The sequence below is a fragment of the Peromyscus maniculatus genome, chromosome 4 (assembly GCF_049852395.1).
Source record: "Peromyscus maniculatus bairdii isolate BWxNUB_F1_BW_parent chromosome 4, HU_Pman_BW_mat_3.1, whole genome shotgun sequence".
NCBI lineage: Eukaryota > Metazoa > Chordata > Mammalia > Rodentia > Cricetidae > Peromyscus > Peromyscus maniculatus.
The window spans coordinates 133,437,249-133,456,627 of NC_134855.1; the positions used below are offsets into that span (position 1 = coordinate 133,437,249).

The 19,379-nt window shown below is 48.0% G+C and overlaps 1 protein-coding gene across 1 annotated transcript; it reads left to right on the plus strand.

Moving 5' to 3' along the window:
• Nucleotides 1-11,623: 11,623 nt before the first annotated feature.
• LOC102912972 (BPI fold-containing family A member 5-like) lies at nt 11,624-17,563 on the plus strand. Its single transcript, XM_076568742.1, has 9 exons — nt 11,624-11,658; nt 12,497-12,765; nt 13,182-13,338; nt 14,576-14,683; nt 14,970-15,119; nt 16,053-16,131; nt 16,412-16,475; nt 16,781-16,855; nt 17,410-17,563. The coding sequence occupies exons 2-8, from the start codon at nt 12,507-12,509 to the stop codon at nt 16,819-16,821; spliced, it is 858 nt and encodes a 285-aa protein (XP_076424857.1). The 5' UTR covers nt 11,624-11,658; nt 12,497-12,506; the 3' UTR covers nt 16,822-16,855; nt 17,410-17,563.
• Nucleotides 17,564-19,379: the final 1,816 nt, after the last annotated feature.

Here is a 19,379-nt window from a genome sequence, read left to right on the forward strand (position 1 = left end):
TGGCAACGTGTGACCTGCTCACTGGGTCCCTGCACATTTTTCAGTTTGCCTTCATGTGACCTGATGCAGAGTTCACAGACTAGGAATGTACAACTGTTCACATGAATTTGCTGAGAAACAGTCAGGGGTGGTGTTAACATTTAAGACAAACAACACACCAGTGATCATCTTCAAAGGAAAACCTGGGGAATTGGACGTAGGCTCTGAAAATAGTCAGCACATTCTTGGGATTCCAGGAAGCCACTCTCGTGTGTGTGTGTGTGTGTGTGTGTGTGTGTGTGTGTGTGTGTGTGTGTGTGTGTGTATGTGTGTGTGTGTGTATGTATGTGTGTGTGTGTGTGTGTGTGTGTGTGTGTGTGTGTGTGTGTGTGTGTGTTGGGGTTTTTGAGGTTCAAAGCAGCCTAAGGAGGGCCTAGGCTCTCGCCTCTGGCTAACCTGAAAGTTCTGTGAGAGCAAGTGGTATAGACTAAGCAAAGGGTGTGTTAAATAAGATGATGAGAGGCCATTGCTCTGGGCTGAGCTCCTGCACCAGGCCCCAGCAGGTTAGTCTGAACCAGAACTGACTCACTCATTCAGAGCATATTAAAGCTAAGGACCGCCTGGGTCCAATGCACTCCCTGGGCCTTTAGTTCTGCAGAACTATCAGTATCCCGGCACATATTTGAATCTTGGACCACATCTGGTTGTTCAGTCCCTCCTGGTGAGCTGGCTATTTGATCATGGAGCCTCCTGGACCCTGGAGATTCTGGCTGGGCCATTCTTGTATGTGTCAATTCCATTGGGAAATGGAGTTCTGTTTAGTCTGTTCATTTGTATTGGTGGGGCTTCATTCAAGTGAAGGCAGGTCAAGTCACAGCATCACTATAAGGTATATGGTCTTCTCTAGCACCCAGTAGCAAGCAAAGAGCTGCCCTTTGAAGATATGTGTACGGAAATCATCTCAGAAAACATATGTGTCCAACAACCTAGAAGCTGTGCATCCCAGGAATAGTTTCCTGTTGCCATAAAAACCAATCCGCATAGGCAAAGGATATGGACACCTGTGGTGTCCCTGGGCCAGGAGCTCCAGAAGTCTTAAAGGCCATGTGTGGGCTGTGGCTTGTTGAATGTCTTCCAATGCATTTAAAACAAGTGGCTTCGCAAGCCACCTTGATTAAGGGGACCAAAGTAAAAGCACCTAGATAGAGTACATGCCGTCCTCAGTTCCCAGAAACCCCAGTCCTATCATCAGGCTTGGTGGCAAGTACCATTTCCTGCTGAGCCATCTCTTCAGCCCGAGCCCATATAATGGGCACTACCAAGGACAAAAATCATTTGACCATTTGGGGGAATATGCTTTTGGCTCCCTGTCCATGTGCCCCCTGGGAAATGCACCTGCTATTCAAGACTCTGGATTTTAGTTTAGTTAAGGACTGAGGTCAGTATCAGTTCTGGTTTTTCAGGGTGCCCTACTCTCAGAAGGTCGTCGATAGACTAGGTGACTAGACCTTTCCTGTGCCTGGGCTTGTTGAAGGTCAAACCGCACCCACGTGTGGCATGCTGCAGAGATGCAAGTCTTCCTTCAGAAGCACATCGCAGGCAGTGACAGGTGAGCATGTAAGGGATCTACATCCCTATCTCACAAGGAGATGGCGAAAACAGCACTAACCAAGCCAATAACAGCATGTCAGTCTCTAGTGAGGGTGCCACTGTCTCGGTGACAGGGATGGCACCAGCTATCCCAGGGTCAAAGGCATCTGGTTTGCCGTAGCTTACTGCCAGCCTTCATGTCCCGGAAGCCTTGTGAACTAACATGGCCTCTCCATAGTGACAAGATTGTTTGTGACATTCTGCCTCAGTAAGCACTGGATGAAGAAAGGAAGCATCTCATTTCCCTCCAGCTACACAGCGTAGCTTTTGCTGACTAACCCACGGGGGCTTGGCTGGCAGGCAGTAGTTCACGCATCCGCCTCCTCTGGCTCAAATCCTTAACTGTGAGCAGGCATATTCCCTCGGGTGCTGATGGCATTCTATTCCACGAGTAGCCAATGTGTAGAGCTGTTACGCACTCAGCAATAGGAACCGTAGTCAGTAGCACTCAAAAACATCCAAAAGCCCCACCCATGTGCACATAAGCATCCCAGGCAGAAAAACACCCTGGGTCAGCAAATCAGCCTCAAATTACCTGATGTCACCTGTTCCCATTGTCTCCTAAGGAGACCAGAAAATCTTGTCATGGAAGCACCAATATGCAAAAGCCACAGGAAAGTCTGCATCCTCCTCTGGCTCCTTTTCTATCTTAACAGGGGAACAAGGCCACCAGTCATTTGGCCCCACCCCCGAGATGACCATTCAGCCTTAGACATTTGTATCTACAATCAAACAAGCGCCAACCTGGCTGTGGTGTGAGGCTTCTCTGGCCTTTTCTCCATATCTGCTCTTTCACTGTCAAATCTCTCCCTCAGAAAATGACCTGATTTTAAGCCTCATTCTCATTTAGACTGTAAGTTTCATCAATGCATGAAAACAGGTCTTCCTAGGGGGCCTCAAGCAACCCAGACCAGGGAAGGTTCCCTGCACAGGCCCCTCCGCATGTTCTACGCATCACCTGGGATGTGATGAGAGTTCATTCGCCACATTATCCCTGTAAAGACAAAGGATGGCCAGCACCTCAGTCAGCCTATCACCCCCTCCCCCTACTGCTAACCCCATCTTGGAACAATGACAAACCATTTGACAATGCCGGCGCCCGTTTCCTTGGTAACCCTGCTTAATGTGCCAGACCTAATGATCAGGAAGCAGAGAGGGAGCAGGCCTGTGCTAGCAGATTTCCCTCTCTATCACCTGTGAGGGCTCACAGCCTGTGGCATGCTGCTGTCCACACTAAGGGCAGGGGCCCCTCCCCCCTTAGTGGTCTCTAGAATACTCTTAGTAGAGTCTTAGAGATGCACTTCACTAATTAGATAGGTGCTTTGCATCCAAACAAGAGGTCGAATGACCTGTCACACATGCTTTACTTACACTGGGGAGAGGAGGAGAGAGACCACACCAACAGCTGATGCCAGCAACTAGCCAGGAACACCCCTGCTGGGCCACAGAGACTCCTATCCCCGACACCCCACCCCCCCACCCCACCCCCCACCCCCCCCCCCCCCCCCGTGAAGTCTGCAAGTCTGGAAGCTGGGCACCTCTGCAGCCGTTAATGCATACACTGATGCACCGGGAAGAAGGACAGTCTAAAGCAGAGGCACAGGTGCCGTGGCCTCTTTATCTCATGGTGACTGAGTCAGGACAGAAAGATGGGGCCACTGTGGGCCGCTGGAAGGAAAGCTACTCCTCACTCTAGGGTTTGGCTAAAAACTCTCAGCTGCTGAGAGTTACTCCAGTTAAGATAACATTTTCTCTGTACTGTGCTATAGCATAGCGACAAACTGCCTTTTCTCTAGAAATATATTTTCAGGTGACAATGCTGGAATATTAACAAACCATGAATAAGGTCTGGGTGTGCACGACCTCAGGTAGAGCCTTGCTCCTCCCCCAGATATTTTCTGAGAATCTCACACACACACACACACACACAAAAAAAAAAAAATACTATGAACTTTTGTATACATAAAGATACGAGATACATTAACTTCTCCAATCCCTATGATATAAGGAGTTATTCATTCACCATAATCTTGTCTGCTGCACCTCAGGAAACATTCTGTTACCTCATTTAAATTGCTTGGCAACCCTTTAAATACAAAACTTTCAAAAACCGCCAAAATTGTATATATGACAGTTATAAAGAAGACAAAGGCTGACTCCACTTTGAGAGACCCTGAGAATGCCTCTCTCTTTTCCTGAATGCCTCCCCTTCTCATAACACACGTGTGTAAATCTATACTAAGCATCTCCTTTTAAACAAACTCCAATTCTTCTCTATACAAGCTTGTAGAGGCCCACAAAGATTTCCTAGCTAGATCTGAGCTTGCTTTACCCAGCAGAGCTGCATTAGAGGATTGCTTGACCGTGTACATGGTTACTAGGTGATTGGAAAGCACTTGGCTATGCTGGGGGGACATCTTTTGCTCCACTCCTTGGCATTCCTTTAAAAAAAAAAAAAACCCTTTTGAAGAGACAGAAGGGGCCAGTGGATAAAGATCCAGGTCTTCCCGAGGCTGTCCTGTGTTTCCATCTGTCTCTCTCTCTCCTCTATCCTTCTATCTAAATCTCTTATCCCGCACTCCTCAAGAGTACCCTGGGGAAAATGTGAGAGCCGGTCACCTGGCTGGTCTCCTACACAAGCTTCTACTGGAAACCTTTTCTCTGGTGAAACCAAGGATCCAGTTTCACCTGATGCAGAGCCTGCAAAGGGAAAGGAACTCTTTAGGCTGCTGCAGGCAACAAATAGCGTGGAGCAGAATCTCCACCACTATGGATGAAAGTATGGAAGTGTCCCAGGCCCAAGGCTCATTCTTAACCTGGCCAAGCCAAGGGTCAAAACACTGGATGCAAAGGATCTCCTCTCTCGGCACAACTGGGAAGCCACACGCCACAAAGAAGAGAAGCTTACAGAATTAGTTCAGTCTTAGACAGATGCCTGAAACAACCAGTTACAACAACAATAAGAAAACTCTGCAAGGGAGAAACAATCCAATTTGCAAAGTGGTTGTATTATATTCATAGGTATGAGGCACAGAGGCATGAAGCAGGGGCTGGAGAAATGGCTCGGGGGTTAAGAGCCCTTACTGTTCTTCTAAAGGACCTAGGTTTGGTTCCCAGCACCCACATAGTGGCACACAACCATCTATAACTCCAGTTCCGTGGAATCTGATGCCCTCTTCTGGACTCCATGAGCACTGCATGCACATAGTGCACATACATGCATGCAGACAAAACATTTACAGGTGTAAAATATAATATTAATTGTTCTATTTATAAAATGTATGAGACACACAAAAGAACAATAAAATATAGCTCCTACATTTGAGAAGTACCCAAGGACTCTCAGATGTTGAACTTACTACACAAAGTAAATTAAATTTTTTTCTATTTTAAATATGTTCAATAAACATCTAAGAAACTTTTAATCATTGTTCCATTGCTGTGATTAAATATCATGACTAAGGCAACTTACAAAAGGAAGCTTTCAATTGGGGGCTGGCTCACAGTTTCAGAGGGTGAGTCCTCGATCATCATGACAGGAAGCACAGCAGCAGGCAGGCAGGCATGGCCCTGGAGCAGTAGCTGAGAGTTCACAACTGATCCAGAACTTTCAGGAATCAGAGAGACTGGGCCTGGCATGGGCTTTCGAAACCTCACAGCCCCACCCCCAGTGACACACCTCCTCCGACAAGCCACACCTCCTAATCCTTCCCAAACAGGTCTACTATCTGGGGCCCAATCATTTAATTATATAAGCCTGTGGAGGCCTTTCTCATTCAAACCCCACAGAAACCACAGTTTGTGAAAAAACTACAGAAAATTATCAGAACAATATCTTCCAAATAGATAGTGTCAGTACTACAACAGGAATCAATGAGAAAGAACCTGCAAACCCCTGGAGCTGAGAAGTATGGCGAGCTAAAGGAGACATTCACTAACAGACCCAAATTGTGAATTCTGAGAGGAAAGACTCTCAGCCAAGAAGTCAGTATCCAGAGAACCTGTGCTTTAAGGGGGAAAAGGGGGCTTGAGGTGCAGCTCAGCAGTGGGGTGTCGGGTAACATGAGGTCTTGTTCTGACCCCGGCACCACACACAATGAAACCTGTAGGAGGACCTTTGTTTTCGATTAGGTCTCTCCGTGTGATCCCAATCTCACAGAGATCCCCTGCCTCTGCCTCTCAAGTGTTGGGATGGAAGGTGTGCGCCGCCGCATCTGGCGAACTTAAACCACTTCTGCCTAAACGCTTCAAGCAGCCTCCTCTCAACTTATTGCTTTGGCCAGCCGCAGCGTCTCTGTCTGGGGTGAGTGGATAGATGTCGGTGTATTCCCAGAAAAAAAAAAAAAAAACAGAAAGGATCAAAATAACCCGAGACCGGACACTAAGAAGCATGCCCTCTAGGGAGTTCTTCGGGCTGAAAGAAAAGGGGGGCAGCAAAGTGGAAGGTATGGAAGGAAATAAAGAACACCTTACAGATGAGGACAAGGTAAGGATAAAAGATGACAAGGCTGGCCTTCCCTTGCACAAACTAAAGCTTGTTCTCCAGAATACACATACATAAACATACACACATACATATAAGCACACAAACATACACACACATACACACACATATACATGCACACACATAAGCACACGAACATACACATATGCACACATGCACACACATTCACACATACACACACATATACATGCACACACATAAGCACACGAACATACACACACATATACATGCACACACATAAACACACAAACATACACATATGCACACATGCACACACATTCACACACACACACACACACACACACACACACACACACACACACAGAGCTTGACATACTCACACATACTTGTAGTCCCAGCATTGAAGAGGCAGAGATGAATCTCTGGGATTTGCTGGCCCTCAAGCCTAACCTTTTTTTTTTTTTTAGGCAAATTTTACATCAATGAGAGACTTTCTCTCAAACAACAGTGTGGATAGCCTCTGAGGGACAGTGGTTGCCACACACATGAACACTCACATAAACACATTTGTACCTGTACATACATGAACATACATTCACAAACACACACAGAGGACAGTGTAAATGTATTTTTGCCTGTAACTCTTTTCTCCTTCGAAAAGTAGAGAGACCATTTAGAGGAACAATGATATAAATGCAGGTAATGAAGGGGCCGGTCTCCAGAAGCTAGGATCTGAAGGCGTCGGGCATCAATGTGCAGTTTTCTCTGCAACCACAAGAGGGAGCTGATGTACACACTAGTCCCCCTCCAGGTCTGTGAAAGAACTCTAAACCATTTATGCAAAAGGGGTTGGCCTATCACCCGCTCTTCCGCAAGGATTTCATCTCATCTTCTCAGATATGGAGCCTTAAAAGCCCAAAGTCACACAGCTTGTAAGCCGTAGGTCTATCAGACGCCAGCAGTCAAGGTCCACCACTCAGGTAATTTGCTGCTGGTGGGAAACTCATGGGCTCCTGGCAAGTCTAGTACTATAAAAACAGATAACAATAACAAAAAGACAACTTGGCCTCTAGCACAAGCTGGCCTCAAAACTCCCTGTGTAAGCAAGAATGACCTTGGCTTTCTGATCCTCCTGCCTCCACCTCCTGAACGCTGGGATTGCAGAAATGTACCACTTCTAGTTTATACAGCACTACAGGTTAATCCCAGGCTTGCCTTCCCGGTAGACAAGCCCTCTAATGACTAAACTCTGCACATGCCCAGCCTACTTTCTGGAAGAAACTTAATTTGAATGTGGTTCGTGTCCAACTGGGTACTAATGGTATATGCACTTACCACTTTCCCTATAATTATTAGGCCCTGAAGTAAAGTTATAGACTTATCAATAAAAACATGGGAGATGAAAGTGTAGCTCAATAGTAGAGTGTGGGCTGAGCAGGTCCAAGGCCATGAGTTTCAGCCTCTAGAACTGGGAGATTCCTGCCCTCTGGCTCTGGGCTCAGTGGTTTTACCAGGGGTGAATTGAGCCGGGGCTGGGGCAGCATGGTTTGGAGGATGGTAGGGTGGTGATGGTCCAGCCATGGTGGCTTGTCATGTCACCTCAATGAAGAGGACTATGAGGATCTCCACAGCACTAGCAGGGCTCCAGTGGCCACCACCAGAGGATCCAAAGAAAGATCAGTGTCAAGACACTGGTTTGGAAAGAACTTGATTGACTCTGGCTCCAGGGTGGAATCTGAGAAACGTAGTTGTTTCTGAGGTAAATTTCCTCCATAAGCTGAAGCATCCAACATCACCCATTACTGTGATGGCATTCTCGATGGAAACTACACAGTCCTTACAGTCCTTGCATTAGTTACTTCTCTGTTGCTCTGCTAAAATGCTATGACCAAAAGCAACTTACAGGCAGAGTCTGTTTTGGCTTATGGTTGCAGAGGGAACTCCATGATGGTGGGGAGGCATGGCAGCAGACAGCTGGAGCCGGAAACTGGTTGATCACATTTCTGTCAACATATGGGAACCCAAGAGAATGAACGGCAAGTGAGGTGAAGCTACAGAACGTCAAAGCCCACTTCCTGTGGTGTACTTCCTCCAGCCGGGCTCCCACTCTTAAAAGCCCCATAACCTCCTTAAGCAGTGCCACCAACCAAGGCCAGGTGTTACAATACTTGAGCCTGTGGTGAATACTTTCATCCAAACCACTACAGCCCTGTACAATGTAATAGAACACCGTGAAGGTATTGACCTGATAGTCTAATTACAAAGGGAACAAAGACAGATAATACCTAGATGAGGAGGAGTGTGTTCGTGGTGTGATGACTCAGTTCACACTGGCCCCGAAAGAAGGTCACCGAGGAAGCTGCTCACACTGTGCTGCACCAGGATCTGAAACCAGTCAATGTCAAAGCAAAACATCAAGCTTGGAGACTCTGACTTAGCTGGAATATTCAAGCTTGATATGAATTTTGAACATCCAGTGGCCCGTCTTCTTACATGTCTTCCGAACAAATGTCCCTTACATTGTTATTCTGGGAAATCAAATATCTGGCCTCTGGGTTGTTTGGTACATATGTGCATTAATGCGTCCAATTAATAACTTTTAACCTGGAAGAACTAGATGGGAAAACACGAGGAGACAGATCCAGGTGAACCCCACGCTGTGGTTCTGACAAAGTGAGTGACGTTACTATGGTGAGTGACGTTACTGTGGGATGTTAAACAGAGAGGGTTGCCGTGGACTGTCTGCTGAAGAAACTCTTGTGTAGGCATCCATCTTGGTACCCACCAGCCATTTGTCTCTGACTCCAGTCCCCGGAAGATAAGTTCCCAGTAACCCTGAACTCAGTGACCACCCCCCTATGCAGAAATGTACAGCCATGACTATCTACTTATTATGATATGACTAACTGCTTTTTGTTTGTTTGTTTGTTTCTGTAACTTGCTTACACAGATACCCAACGATTGTTTCGAGTTGCCTTAACCACTGAACTTGGCAGAACAGAACAGCTTTTGCTTGCTTGTGCAGATATTGAAGGTCTTTGTGTGGTTTTCTCCTTTAGAAGTCCTTTCCCACACCCCTGCTCCACGGCAATCTCAAATTTGACTCAGAGATTGTTCATCCTGCCAGCAGCTAATCAATGAATCTCTTCATTGTAATTGGATTGAGTCTATGGTCTTTTCCCAGGGGTCACAGACTCTGTGACAGGAGACTCTGTAACAGGACTCCCTGTAGTATTGCAGGTTTCCAGCCCTGCGCTGAGGAACTGAAACTGAGGAAATGCAGTTGCAGAAGCAAGAACAGCCCGCAAAGCCAACGTGAACAGTACATTCAAGAGAGACCTCAGTGGTAAAAAAAAAAAAAAAAACAATGACATCATGAAATCTGCAGGCAAATGGATGGAACTAGAAGAAACCATCCTGAGTAAGGTAACCCAGACCCAGAAAGACAAACACAGTATGTACTCACTCAGAAGTGGATAGTAGATGTAAAGCAAAGGATAACCAGGGTATAATCCACAGCCCTAGAGAAACTAGGTAACAAAGAGGGCCCTAAGAGGGATACATGAATTTCCTTGGAAAGGGGAAATAGATGAAATCTTCTAGGTAAACAGGGAGTGGGGATGGGGGATGGGAACATGGGGGATCAGGGTAGTCGAGTTGGAGGAGGGACGGAAACAGAGAGCAAGGAGAGAGATATCTTGACAGAGAGAGAATCATTATGGTGTTAGGCAGAAACCTAGTGCTAGGGAAATTTCTAGGAATCCACAAGACACCTAGCAATAGTGGAGAGCGTCCCTGAACTGGCCTTCTCCTGTAATCAGATTGGTGATTACCCTAATTGTCGTCATAGAACCTTCATCATGGAAGCAGATGCAGAGATCCACAGCCAAGCACTGGGCCAACCTCCAGGAGTCCAACTGAAGAGAGGGAAGAAGGATTATTTAAAGAGGGGAGGTCAACATCATGATGGGGAAACCTATAGAAACAGCTGACCTGAGCTCGTGGGAACTCACAGACTCTAGACCGACAGCTAGGGTTTTCCTGCTTTGCCCACAGTCAGGACAAATCTTTGTCACCCGCCAGTCCCACAGCCGCTCAGACCCAACCAAGTAAACACAGAGACTTATATTGCTTACAAACTGTATGGCCGTGGCAGGCTTCTTGCTAACTGTTCTTTTATCTTAAATTAACCATTTCCATAAATCTATACCTTGCCACGTGGCTGGTGGCTTACCGGCGTCTTCACATGCTGCTGGTGCATGAGACCGACCTGGGCCTTCTGCATGTGGGTGACAGTTGTGTAGCTTGGTCTGTTTGTGGGGCACCTAGCAGTGGGACCAGGATCTGTCCTAATGCATGAACTGGCTTTTTGGAACCTATTCCCTATGGTGGGATGCCTCGCTCAGCCTTGAGGCAGGGGCATGGAGGAGCTTGGTCCTGCCTAAACTTGATATGCCATGCTTTGTCGACTCCCATGGGAGGCCTTACCCATTCTGAATGGAGACAGAGGAGGAATGAATGGGGGAGGGGAGAGTAGACAGGGAGGTTGGGGGAGGGAACAGGGAACGGGAGGAGAGGAGGGAAAGGTAACGTGGTTGGTATGTAAAATAAATTTAAAATGTAATTAAAAATTCAGAAAAAGAAAAAAGAGTGGGAGGCATGATGCGGGAAAGCAAAGGGCAAGCGAATTAGAGGAGGCCGTCCTCATCTCTCAGCACACTGATCAGGACAAAGACCAAGTGTGAGTGTCTCTCTGCCCTGCACCCCACACCGCAGCCCCCGGTTCTCACTGTAAACACTCATCCATCCCACCTGTGGGGCTCTGAGGACCTGGCACGTGTTCAATGCTACCATTGTTTGAATGCCGTTATCACCCGGTGAGTTGACTTCTAACTCTGCCCCGTCCTAACCACACCTCAGTTTTCTCCTCTGGAAACAAGCAGCATCCCCACCAGGAATCTTGTGAGGACCTATAGGCACCTAACTGTCATGCACCAGGGACTTAGAAAACACCATGTACATGTGCGTGCACACACACCTACACACACACACACACACACACACACACACACAGGTGCACAGAATTAAGGGATAGTTCAGAGCAGAGAAGGCCACATGTAGTGTGTGAGCAAAAAAAATCACCAAATAGAGAAAAAGAACAAGGCCATGGAAGGATATGGTCTGAGAGCTAAGGATGAAGTTCCTGACGGGGCTACGCTGGCCGCTCCTCTCCATTCCAAACCTGATCTTCCTGCCACTCAGGAGCATGGATCTTCAGTGTCAGCCTCATGCATGAGACCGTGAAGTCTTTAATAACCTCCTGTCACAAGCTGTCTTGTTTAACTTGTAGACCAAACAGCTGACTCACCTGATTGGGTGATTGGTAATTATTTACTTGGCAGAACCCTGAAAGATGCCACCAGATTGCAGAATTTGGAATTATCTAGAAGCACATCATCTAATCTCACGTTTCCTGGGTCCCGTTCTATAAAAGAGGCTTTCAGCTCCTCAGTAGAAGTGGCAGGAGAGGAGCCCAGGACAGCCGCTGAGACCTCGAGATTCAGGTGAGACCTGCCCCTCCTCTGTTTCACAGACGCTCCGGGTAGCAGGAGGCCAAGCCCCTCACGCTAGCCTGGTGTTCACAGATTGTACTGTCACTAACAGGGGACCTTACAAGGCAATGGTCTTGGTCAGGGGCTGGGAATGGCCATTCACTCACCTTTCCTAGACAGGGCAGCATTGATAGAGCCGTGAGCTCTCAACATGCCCTAAGTCAACACTCTAGGGAAGATATTCTAACTTGAGGTAACCCATCACAGTTGAGAAGCTGTCTCTGGTCATGTGACCTTGGACATTCTGTGGCTCTTGATGGTATCCACAAACCATCATGGCCTGAACACAGACCAAAGAACCATCCCTTAGCAGGGCCGATGATGGCCAAGCAGTTCAGATCTTCAGCCTCTGCCATGTTGGAGCCTCTCCATCCACACTGAAGAGCAGGGGTGAGGGCAAAGGGTCAGGCCACCACAGTCACATCCCCCGGCCCCAAAGTAAACCTGACGGTCACTTAACCACACAAGTTTCTGGGCCAGGCACGCTTCACTTCAGCTCCTCTCTCTGCTGCAACTTGTGACCTTGGGGGAGACTGCCTTGAGTCACTGGGCCTCTGTTCCAACTGTGTAGTGGGGGTTGTCACATCTGAGGATGTGGTGACAATGAAGTTGGTGACTGAATGTATCAGCCTGTGGCCTGGGACAGACTACACCATGGCAGTGTTAGCTATTGTTGCTAGTTATCACCCCCTGGAGTCCAGGGGAGGAAAGAAACTCATGCCTGAGACAAGGCAGGCAGTGCAGAGAACTCTGATATCCATACCACAGTGACTTGCCATTCTTTCTGCAGATACCAAGAGATGTTTCTAGTTGGGAGCCTCGTTGTCCTCTGTGGGCTACTGGCCCAGAGCTCGGCCCAGCTGGCAGGGCTGCCCTTGCCCCTGAACCAGGGCCTGCCCACATCTGTGGGTCACTGCCGGCCCCTGCACCTGGGCCAGAACCTGCCCACGTCTGTGGGTTACTGCCGGCCCTTGCACCTGGGCCAGAGCCTGCCCTATGGGGCGACCCCAGTCATATCCACATATCCTACAGACTATCTTGCTAGAAACCTCAGAGATGGTAAGTGAATCTGTGACAGCCTCTTTCAGGGGTGTGTGTGTGTGTGTGTGTGTGTGTGTGTGTTTGCACATGTGTGCGCTGATGTATACAACTTCCCAATAATAGGAAGGGAATCATCAGTGAGAAGACGGTCTAAGGTTCTAGAACATTGGTTCTCAACCTCCCTAATGCTTCAACCCTTTAATACAGTTCCTTATGTTGTAGTGACCCCCAACCATAACATTATTTTCGTCGCTACTTCATAGCTGTAATTTCGCTACTGTTATTAATCGTAATACAAACATCTATGTTTTCCGATGGTCTTAGCAGACTCCTGTGAAGGGGTCATTTAACCCCCACAGGGGTTGCAACCCACAGATTGAGAACTGCTGCTCTAGAGTTAGCAGATATGAACCCTGAGATTCTCCACTCTGCAGCTTTCAGCCAAGGCCTGCTGTCTGGGGGGATTCTGGGCTTTCTGGAACACATGCCTCTCCTGAGCTACGTGAGACCTGCAGGAAGCAATGCTGGTGGCCTGGTCGGGGTGCTTGGAAAAGTGATTTCATCAATCCCGATCCTGAACAACATCCTCGAGTGAGTTGCCCCAAAGAGGGATTTGGTTCCCACTAACAGCTGAAGACCTGCCAGCCCCAGGCAGCAGCCCTACAGAGAGAGAGGGGTGGGCTGAGCATGGAACCAACACTCCGTCCCCAGGCCTCTCTCCACTCTACCAGGAACAGTGGCCCTTTGGACCTGGAGTTGCCCTCGGTCCTAAGGCACAGCCTGGGCTCCCCCAGCAGCTATTATCCCCATGACAACCCTTCCATGTCAGCTCCATAATCCCCAGCTCCCAGATGGAAAAACTGAGGCACAGAGATGTGCCTGTGCTCACACAGCTAGGGTGGTGCAGAGTCAGGAATCTAACTCAGAGAAGCCCCAAGCTGGGACTTTTCCACCCACTGCACTCACTGTGCTCATCCCGTCTGGGGAATGTCAGCTGTCACTAGCCTGTCCTCAACCGTATCACCTAAGTGAGGTGACCTGATGTGGAGCTTCCCATGAGCCACCCGAGAGCTTCCTAGGCACAAAGCCACAATGGGGAGCTTGTTGCCAGGGACCAGATACTCGAGCCCTAGTCCTTAGTAAGACTGGGCTATTACCAGGATTCCCAGCTTCCCGGGCCTTTGCTTCCTGACCTGCAGACAGACAGACAGACTTCAGTCTGATTGACATAAGAACTGTCTGTGCTGGATGACCTGAGGTCAGGCACCTGGTCTCCTGGGCTTGGTTTCTCCATCTGTGAGATGGGGATTATACATGAGAGAAAGGCTGTGGAGGGGACCAGGGAAGGGTAAATACCAGGCACCATGGATGGCTCAGGGAAGGCTCCCTCCTACCCTTTCTGAATTCTTCCCAACTTCCTGCCTCTTAGAGATCAGGACAGGCTGTGTCATTTCCATTGACAGTGCACCCATCCATGAATCCATTCTTCCTGCCTTCCATCCAACCACTCCCTCCTCCATCCACCCTCCCCATATCCAATGACTCATCTTCCTGCCAAGTTAAAAGTCAGCCTCTTTCTTTGAAGGGCTCCAAACTAGCATATCCAGTCCTTTTCCTCAAATATCTCCTAGACTTGAGGTAAACAGAGGATAGGGTATGTCGGGATCTGATCCAGGAGAAAGTTTGAGATGACAGAGGCATGGCTCAGAACCCTGGGTGGTTCTGATTCCAAGATTGTCCTGATCCCAGAAGGCTAGCTCTTCCTCTGTGATGAGTAAATTTACTTGAAGGTGGTTCCCTGGTTTGAGGTTTGTTTCTCCCTGACCAGCATAAGAGTCACTAATCCCCAGCTGCTGGAAATTGGTCTTGTGCAGAGCTATGACTTCCACCGCCTCTACGTCACCATCCCTCTGGGTTTTGAACTCAAAGTGAACACGTGAGTGGGTCCCAAGGCTGGTGGTAGTTGGGGGGACAGCCTGATGACTATGGAAAGCTGCAGAGGCCTGAGCCATGAACCTTACCCATTTGATGTGTTGAACAAACTCGGGTCATGTGGGAAACACGTGATCTCTCTGAACCTTGTTTTTTAATGGGCACAGAGATCAATGCCACTGTCACAAAATGGAGTGAGGTGAGGCCGGGACTCCTGCCAAGCAGAAACCCTCCACCTTGGAATGGGAGAAGTCAGATGCCATTAGAGCTGTGTGTGCCTTCTCTGTCAGACTCGTGGTTGGAAGTCTGTTGGAACTGGCTGTGAAGCTGGATGTCACCGCAGAAGTCTATGCTGTGAGAGACATTTACGGGAGGAGCCGTCTGGTCATTGGTGACTGCATTCACTCTCCTGGCAGCCTGCGAATCTCGCTGCTTAACAAGTAAGGACAAAGGGCTGGCTTCTCCTGCCCAGCGATAGCAGGATAAAATGATGGAACAAGGAAAGGATGAATGAATGCAAGGGCAGGAAGAAAGATGTGTTGGAGGAGGAAGCATGGATGGGTGGGTGGAGGATGGATTGATGGGTGGGTAGATGGATGGATGAATGGATGTTTAGATGGATGGATGAATGGATGGTAAGACGTTTGGTGGGTAGGGAGACATGTATAGGCAGGTACATGAATAGATGAATAAATGGATGAATAAATGCTCACTTACCCCTTCTTGAACCAAGATGACCAATTTTATGCTGGATAGACAATATAGAATATGGTTTAAGACTACTTTTTATAATCTGATGAGGAGAACCAGAGAGCCTCTGACATGAACCTAGCCAGGGTTCCTCCCATTTGGGCTTGTTTTGCTTATCTATAACAACAACAACAACAACAAAAGCTACACTGATGTTATTGACAGAATCCTCCTAAGAGGTAAAGAGATGTAGCACTTATTTGTTCCAGTTGTCTGTCACATGGGAAGGCCCAGTCATTCATGGTGTATAGGACCTGTCCATACATACCATGGCTCACATTTGCTAAATACATATATTGTGGGCTTTGTGTGTATCATTTCACTAAGTCTCCATGACAACTACAAACTAAGTACTTTTCATGCATTCATGGATCCCACAGTCTTGTTGTCCACCTACTATGTCCTTGAAATGTGTGTTTATTCCACACTCCTCTGTGTGTGCACAGCTGGGCTGGGTGTAACTCTCTTCATCTAGGATCCTTGCTATTTCACCTGCCATGGACATGAGTGTGCAAGGCCTGGTCTCAGTTACTGGGTGCGGAGACTGAGTGTGCATAGTGGCTGCTGAACTTCTCCAGACCAACCCCAAGCCTCTGGGTCACACCCATGCCTTTCTCTTCTAGACTCAGTCCCCTTCAAAGCCTGATAGACAGCCTCACAGACGTCTTGACTAGAGTCATTCCTGGCCTGGTGCAGGGTGTGGTAAGAGATCAAAGGGACAGTCCCTTGCTCTAGGGGTCTTAGAGCTTCTTGGGCTGCGATAAATTGAGCTACTCCGTATGAGAAATATCTATCCATCAGTCCATCTGTCCTGTGGTCCAGCTGTCTGTGTTACTTCTTTCTGCCCCTCCAAACACATTGGTTGGCTTCTTCTGAGCTGTAAAAAGTACCCCTGAATCTATTCCACCTTGGGCATGCTGCTTCTCCAAGGGTCTCCTTGCAGGAGGTCCTGTGCCTAACTCCCCTCTCTGGCCTGGGTCAGGTATGTCCTCTGGTCAACGGGATTCTCAGCCTCTTGGATGTCACCCTGATGCATGATGTTGCTGGTAAGTACGGTTTCCAAGTTTTGTCCCTACACACCATGGGACAGCCAGGTCTCATTAGCCACACCCTCCCTGGTTGGAGGTGTCTTGGTTCCCATGAATGATCCAGATGTGGTTGAGAAAGTCTGCCTCCTCCTCAGTCTGACCTGACAACAGCCAGGCTGGCTGGAGGGGAACACTTAGAGCTCCCTGACATGTCTGGGTTTGGTTGGTGAGCATGGCTGGTACTCCAGGGCCTCGGGAGACACTCAGGTTCTTTTCGGACTTCTTTCCCTCTGGATCATAACTTTAGTCATTTTTTTTCCTAGACTTGCTGCTGCATGGAGTACAATTTGTCATTAAGGCCTAAGCCCTCCAAGAAAGGCCCTGTCTCTGCTGAGATGGTAAGTGCTGTTCCCATCTCCCAGCATTTGTGGACTAGCTGTCATCCTCTAGGACAGGAAAGCAAGGCTCTTGAGACAAGAGTACCCACAGCAGCTCTCCCAGCAGCACCTCTCTGGGCACTAAGTCCTTTAGGGATACGGGCTTTAGGGAAAGATGTTAGACCCAAGCTATAGCAATACCCCAGGGAAGAGGCAAACATAGACATAGACACACGGAGATGCATGAAGTCCGTAGAATGACTGACAAGATGTGGAGATGGACCAGAACCACAGCAATATAGCTTCAAAGAGAAAAATATGTGATCATGGGTACACACTCAAGCACATAGACATGACAGTCAAACACTCATCTACATGGGCACACATATGCAGACTCACTAGCCAAGCCCTCATGAGTACACAGACACACACTCAAACACACGCACAAGAAGCCTCAGAGACAGTGTTGAGTCTTAGCATGCTCCCATCCCACAGAGTGTCAGGTGATGATGGAACAGTACCAGTGAGAGTCGCTGGCCTCAAGTCTCCCTCCTGATTGAACTCTTCCCCAACAGAACAATTTCTTGCTGCTCTGTCCTCTTCCTCCTGCCCAGCTTCCCATCGTTCACAGAAGGGGACCCAAGTCCTGGAAAATGGCATGGTCATCTTCTCAAGGAACCTGCTCTCCTCCTCTCTCAGGCTTGATAAGTATTCTGTATTCATCACTAAATAAAATGGCTCTGCTTATCCACTGGGGTCTTATGTTCCTCCCATCTCTTGAGGCTTTAGAGGCTGGGGGGAGCCCTGCCTAGGTAGCCATGGCCACACCAGAGCTGGAACTCAGATCACAGAGCTGAGTGGTCTTGAACAGCTGAGGGCTGGGGTTCAGATACTGCCCTTCTGTCCTTACAAAGTGTCTGTAAGGATGCTGGTAGTGGATAAATACTCAGGCATAGATGTTTGCACGTACAGTGTTACCACACAAAAAGTGAAGCAGCTGATGGAAGAGATGTCCAAGAGCCGGGCATGGAAGGAGAGTATGTAAGGATATATATGGTTCCAGTCTATATCTCAGGGTGGGTGTCTTACCCAAGGTTTATATTGCTGTGATAAACACCATGACCAGGCCCTGGAGAGATGGCTCACTGTTGCTCTTGCAAAAAACCTGGGTTTGATTTGTGGCATCCACACAAAGACTCACAACCATCTATAACTCCAGTTCCGGGAGACTCAGTGCCCTCTTCTGGCTTCTGGAGGCACCAGGCACACACAGGGTATACATATATACATGCAAGCAAAACACTCATACACACACATAAATTAATTAATAAATAAATAAATCTAAGGTTTAAAAAAAATGACCAAAAGCAACTTGGGAAGGAAGGGGTTTCTTTCACTCCACAGCTTATAAATCCATCGCTGGAGGAAGCCAGGGAAGGAACTCAAGAGAGAACCTGGAAGCAGGAACTGAAGCAGAAGCCATGGAGGAACACTGCTTACTAAATTGCTCCTCATCCTGCTTTCTTATATATTCCAGGACTACCTGTCTGGCCTGGCATCACCCCCAGTGAGATGGGTCCTCCCACATTAACAATTAATCAAGAAAATGCACTACTGAGGCACCTTCGCAATTGGGAGTCCCTCTTCCCAAATGACTCCAGCTTGTGTCAAGTTGACAGGAATTAGCCAGCACAACTGGCCCCTTAGCAACTTGACACACAGACACATCACTATTCCACTAAAACTTTCCTTTCTCATTTTTCCCCCAAGATGGCATGTTAATGTTGGTATTGCAATATAAAACATTCCAATTTTTAAAAGTCTCAGTCTTTAAAACTTCAAATACTCTGCTGCAAACCAAAAAAAAATCAAATACTCTAAGAGTTCAGTCTCTCTAAAATTCCAACACCTCTCAATTGTGGGCTCCTGTAAAATAAAAAATAAGTTAAACCCTTTCTTACTCCAAGAGGAAAGAACCAGGGCACAGTCACAATCAGACCAGTGCAAAACCAAAGTTCAACCATGTAAAGCTCAGTGTCAGACTTCCCGGACTCACTCACGATCTTCTGGGCTCTGATGGGCTTGCCACGGGACAGACAGTGCTCCCCGGGGCTCAAGCCAGCTCCAGTTCTTGGCTGCCAATATTCTTGATGGTCACACCATCTGTGGTACTGGCATCTCCAAAATGTTGGCCTCTCCGCAGCAACTTGGCTGCACCCTCACCAATAGCCTCTCCTGAGCTCTCTTTGGGAACTTTGAACCTGCCACACAGTGCCAATCCTCAGCTCCTCTCCATGATCTCTTCATCCCTGGTGCTTCTTCTATAGCTGAAGCTGAACCTTCACCAATGGTCTCTCCCAGATTCTCCTCAGGGACTCAAGTCCTGCCAAAACAGTGCCAAGTCTCAATTGTTCTCCATGATCCCTTTATGCCTTCAAAACCAGCACAACTAGCCAGGGAGAATCAAGCTCGCACTCTGGAAGAAGCAACTGAGCATCTGTGGGTGAGGCTAAAAGCCATCTTGTCTCTCCCTTCCAGACGTCCC

Coding starts and splice junctions, on each gene's coding strand:
- LOC102912972 (XM_076568742.1), top strand. CDS start 12,507: ATGTTTCTAGTTGGGAGCCTCGTTGTCCTCTGTGGGCTACTGGCCCAG. Junction 13,339..14,575: donor ATCCTGAACAACATCCTCGA/GTGAGTTGCCCC, acceptor CTCCCTGACCAG/CATAAGAGTCACTAATCCCC. Junction 16,476..16,780: donor CCTGATGCATGATGTTGCTG/GTAAGTACGGTT, acceptor TTTTTTTCCTAG/ACTTGCTGCTGCATGGAGTA.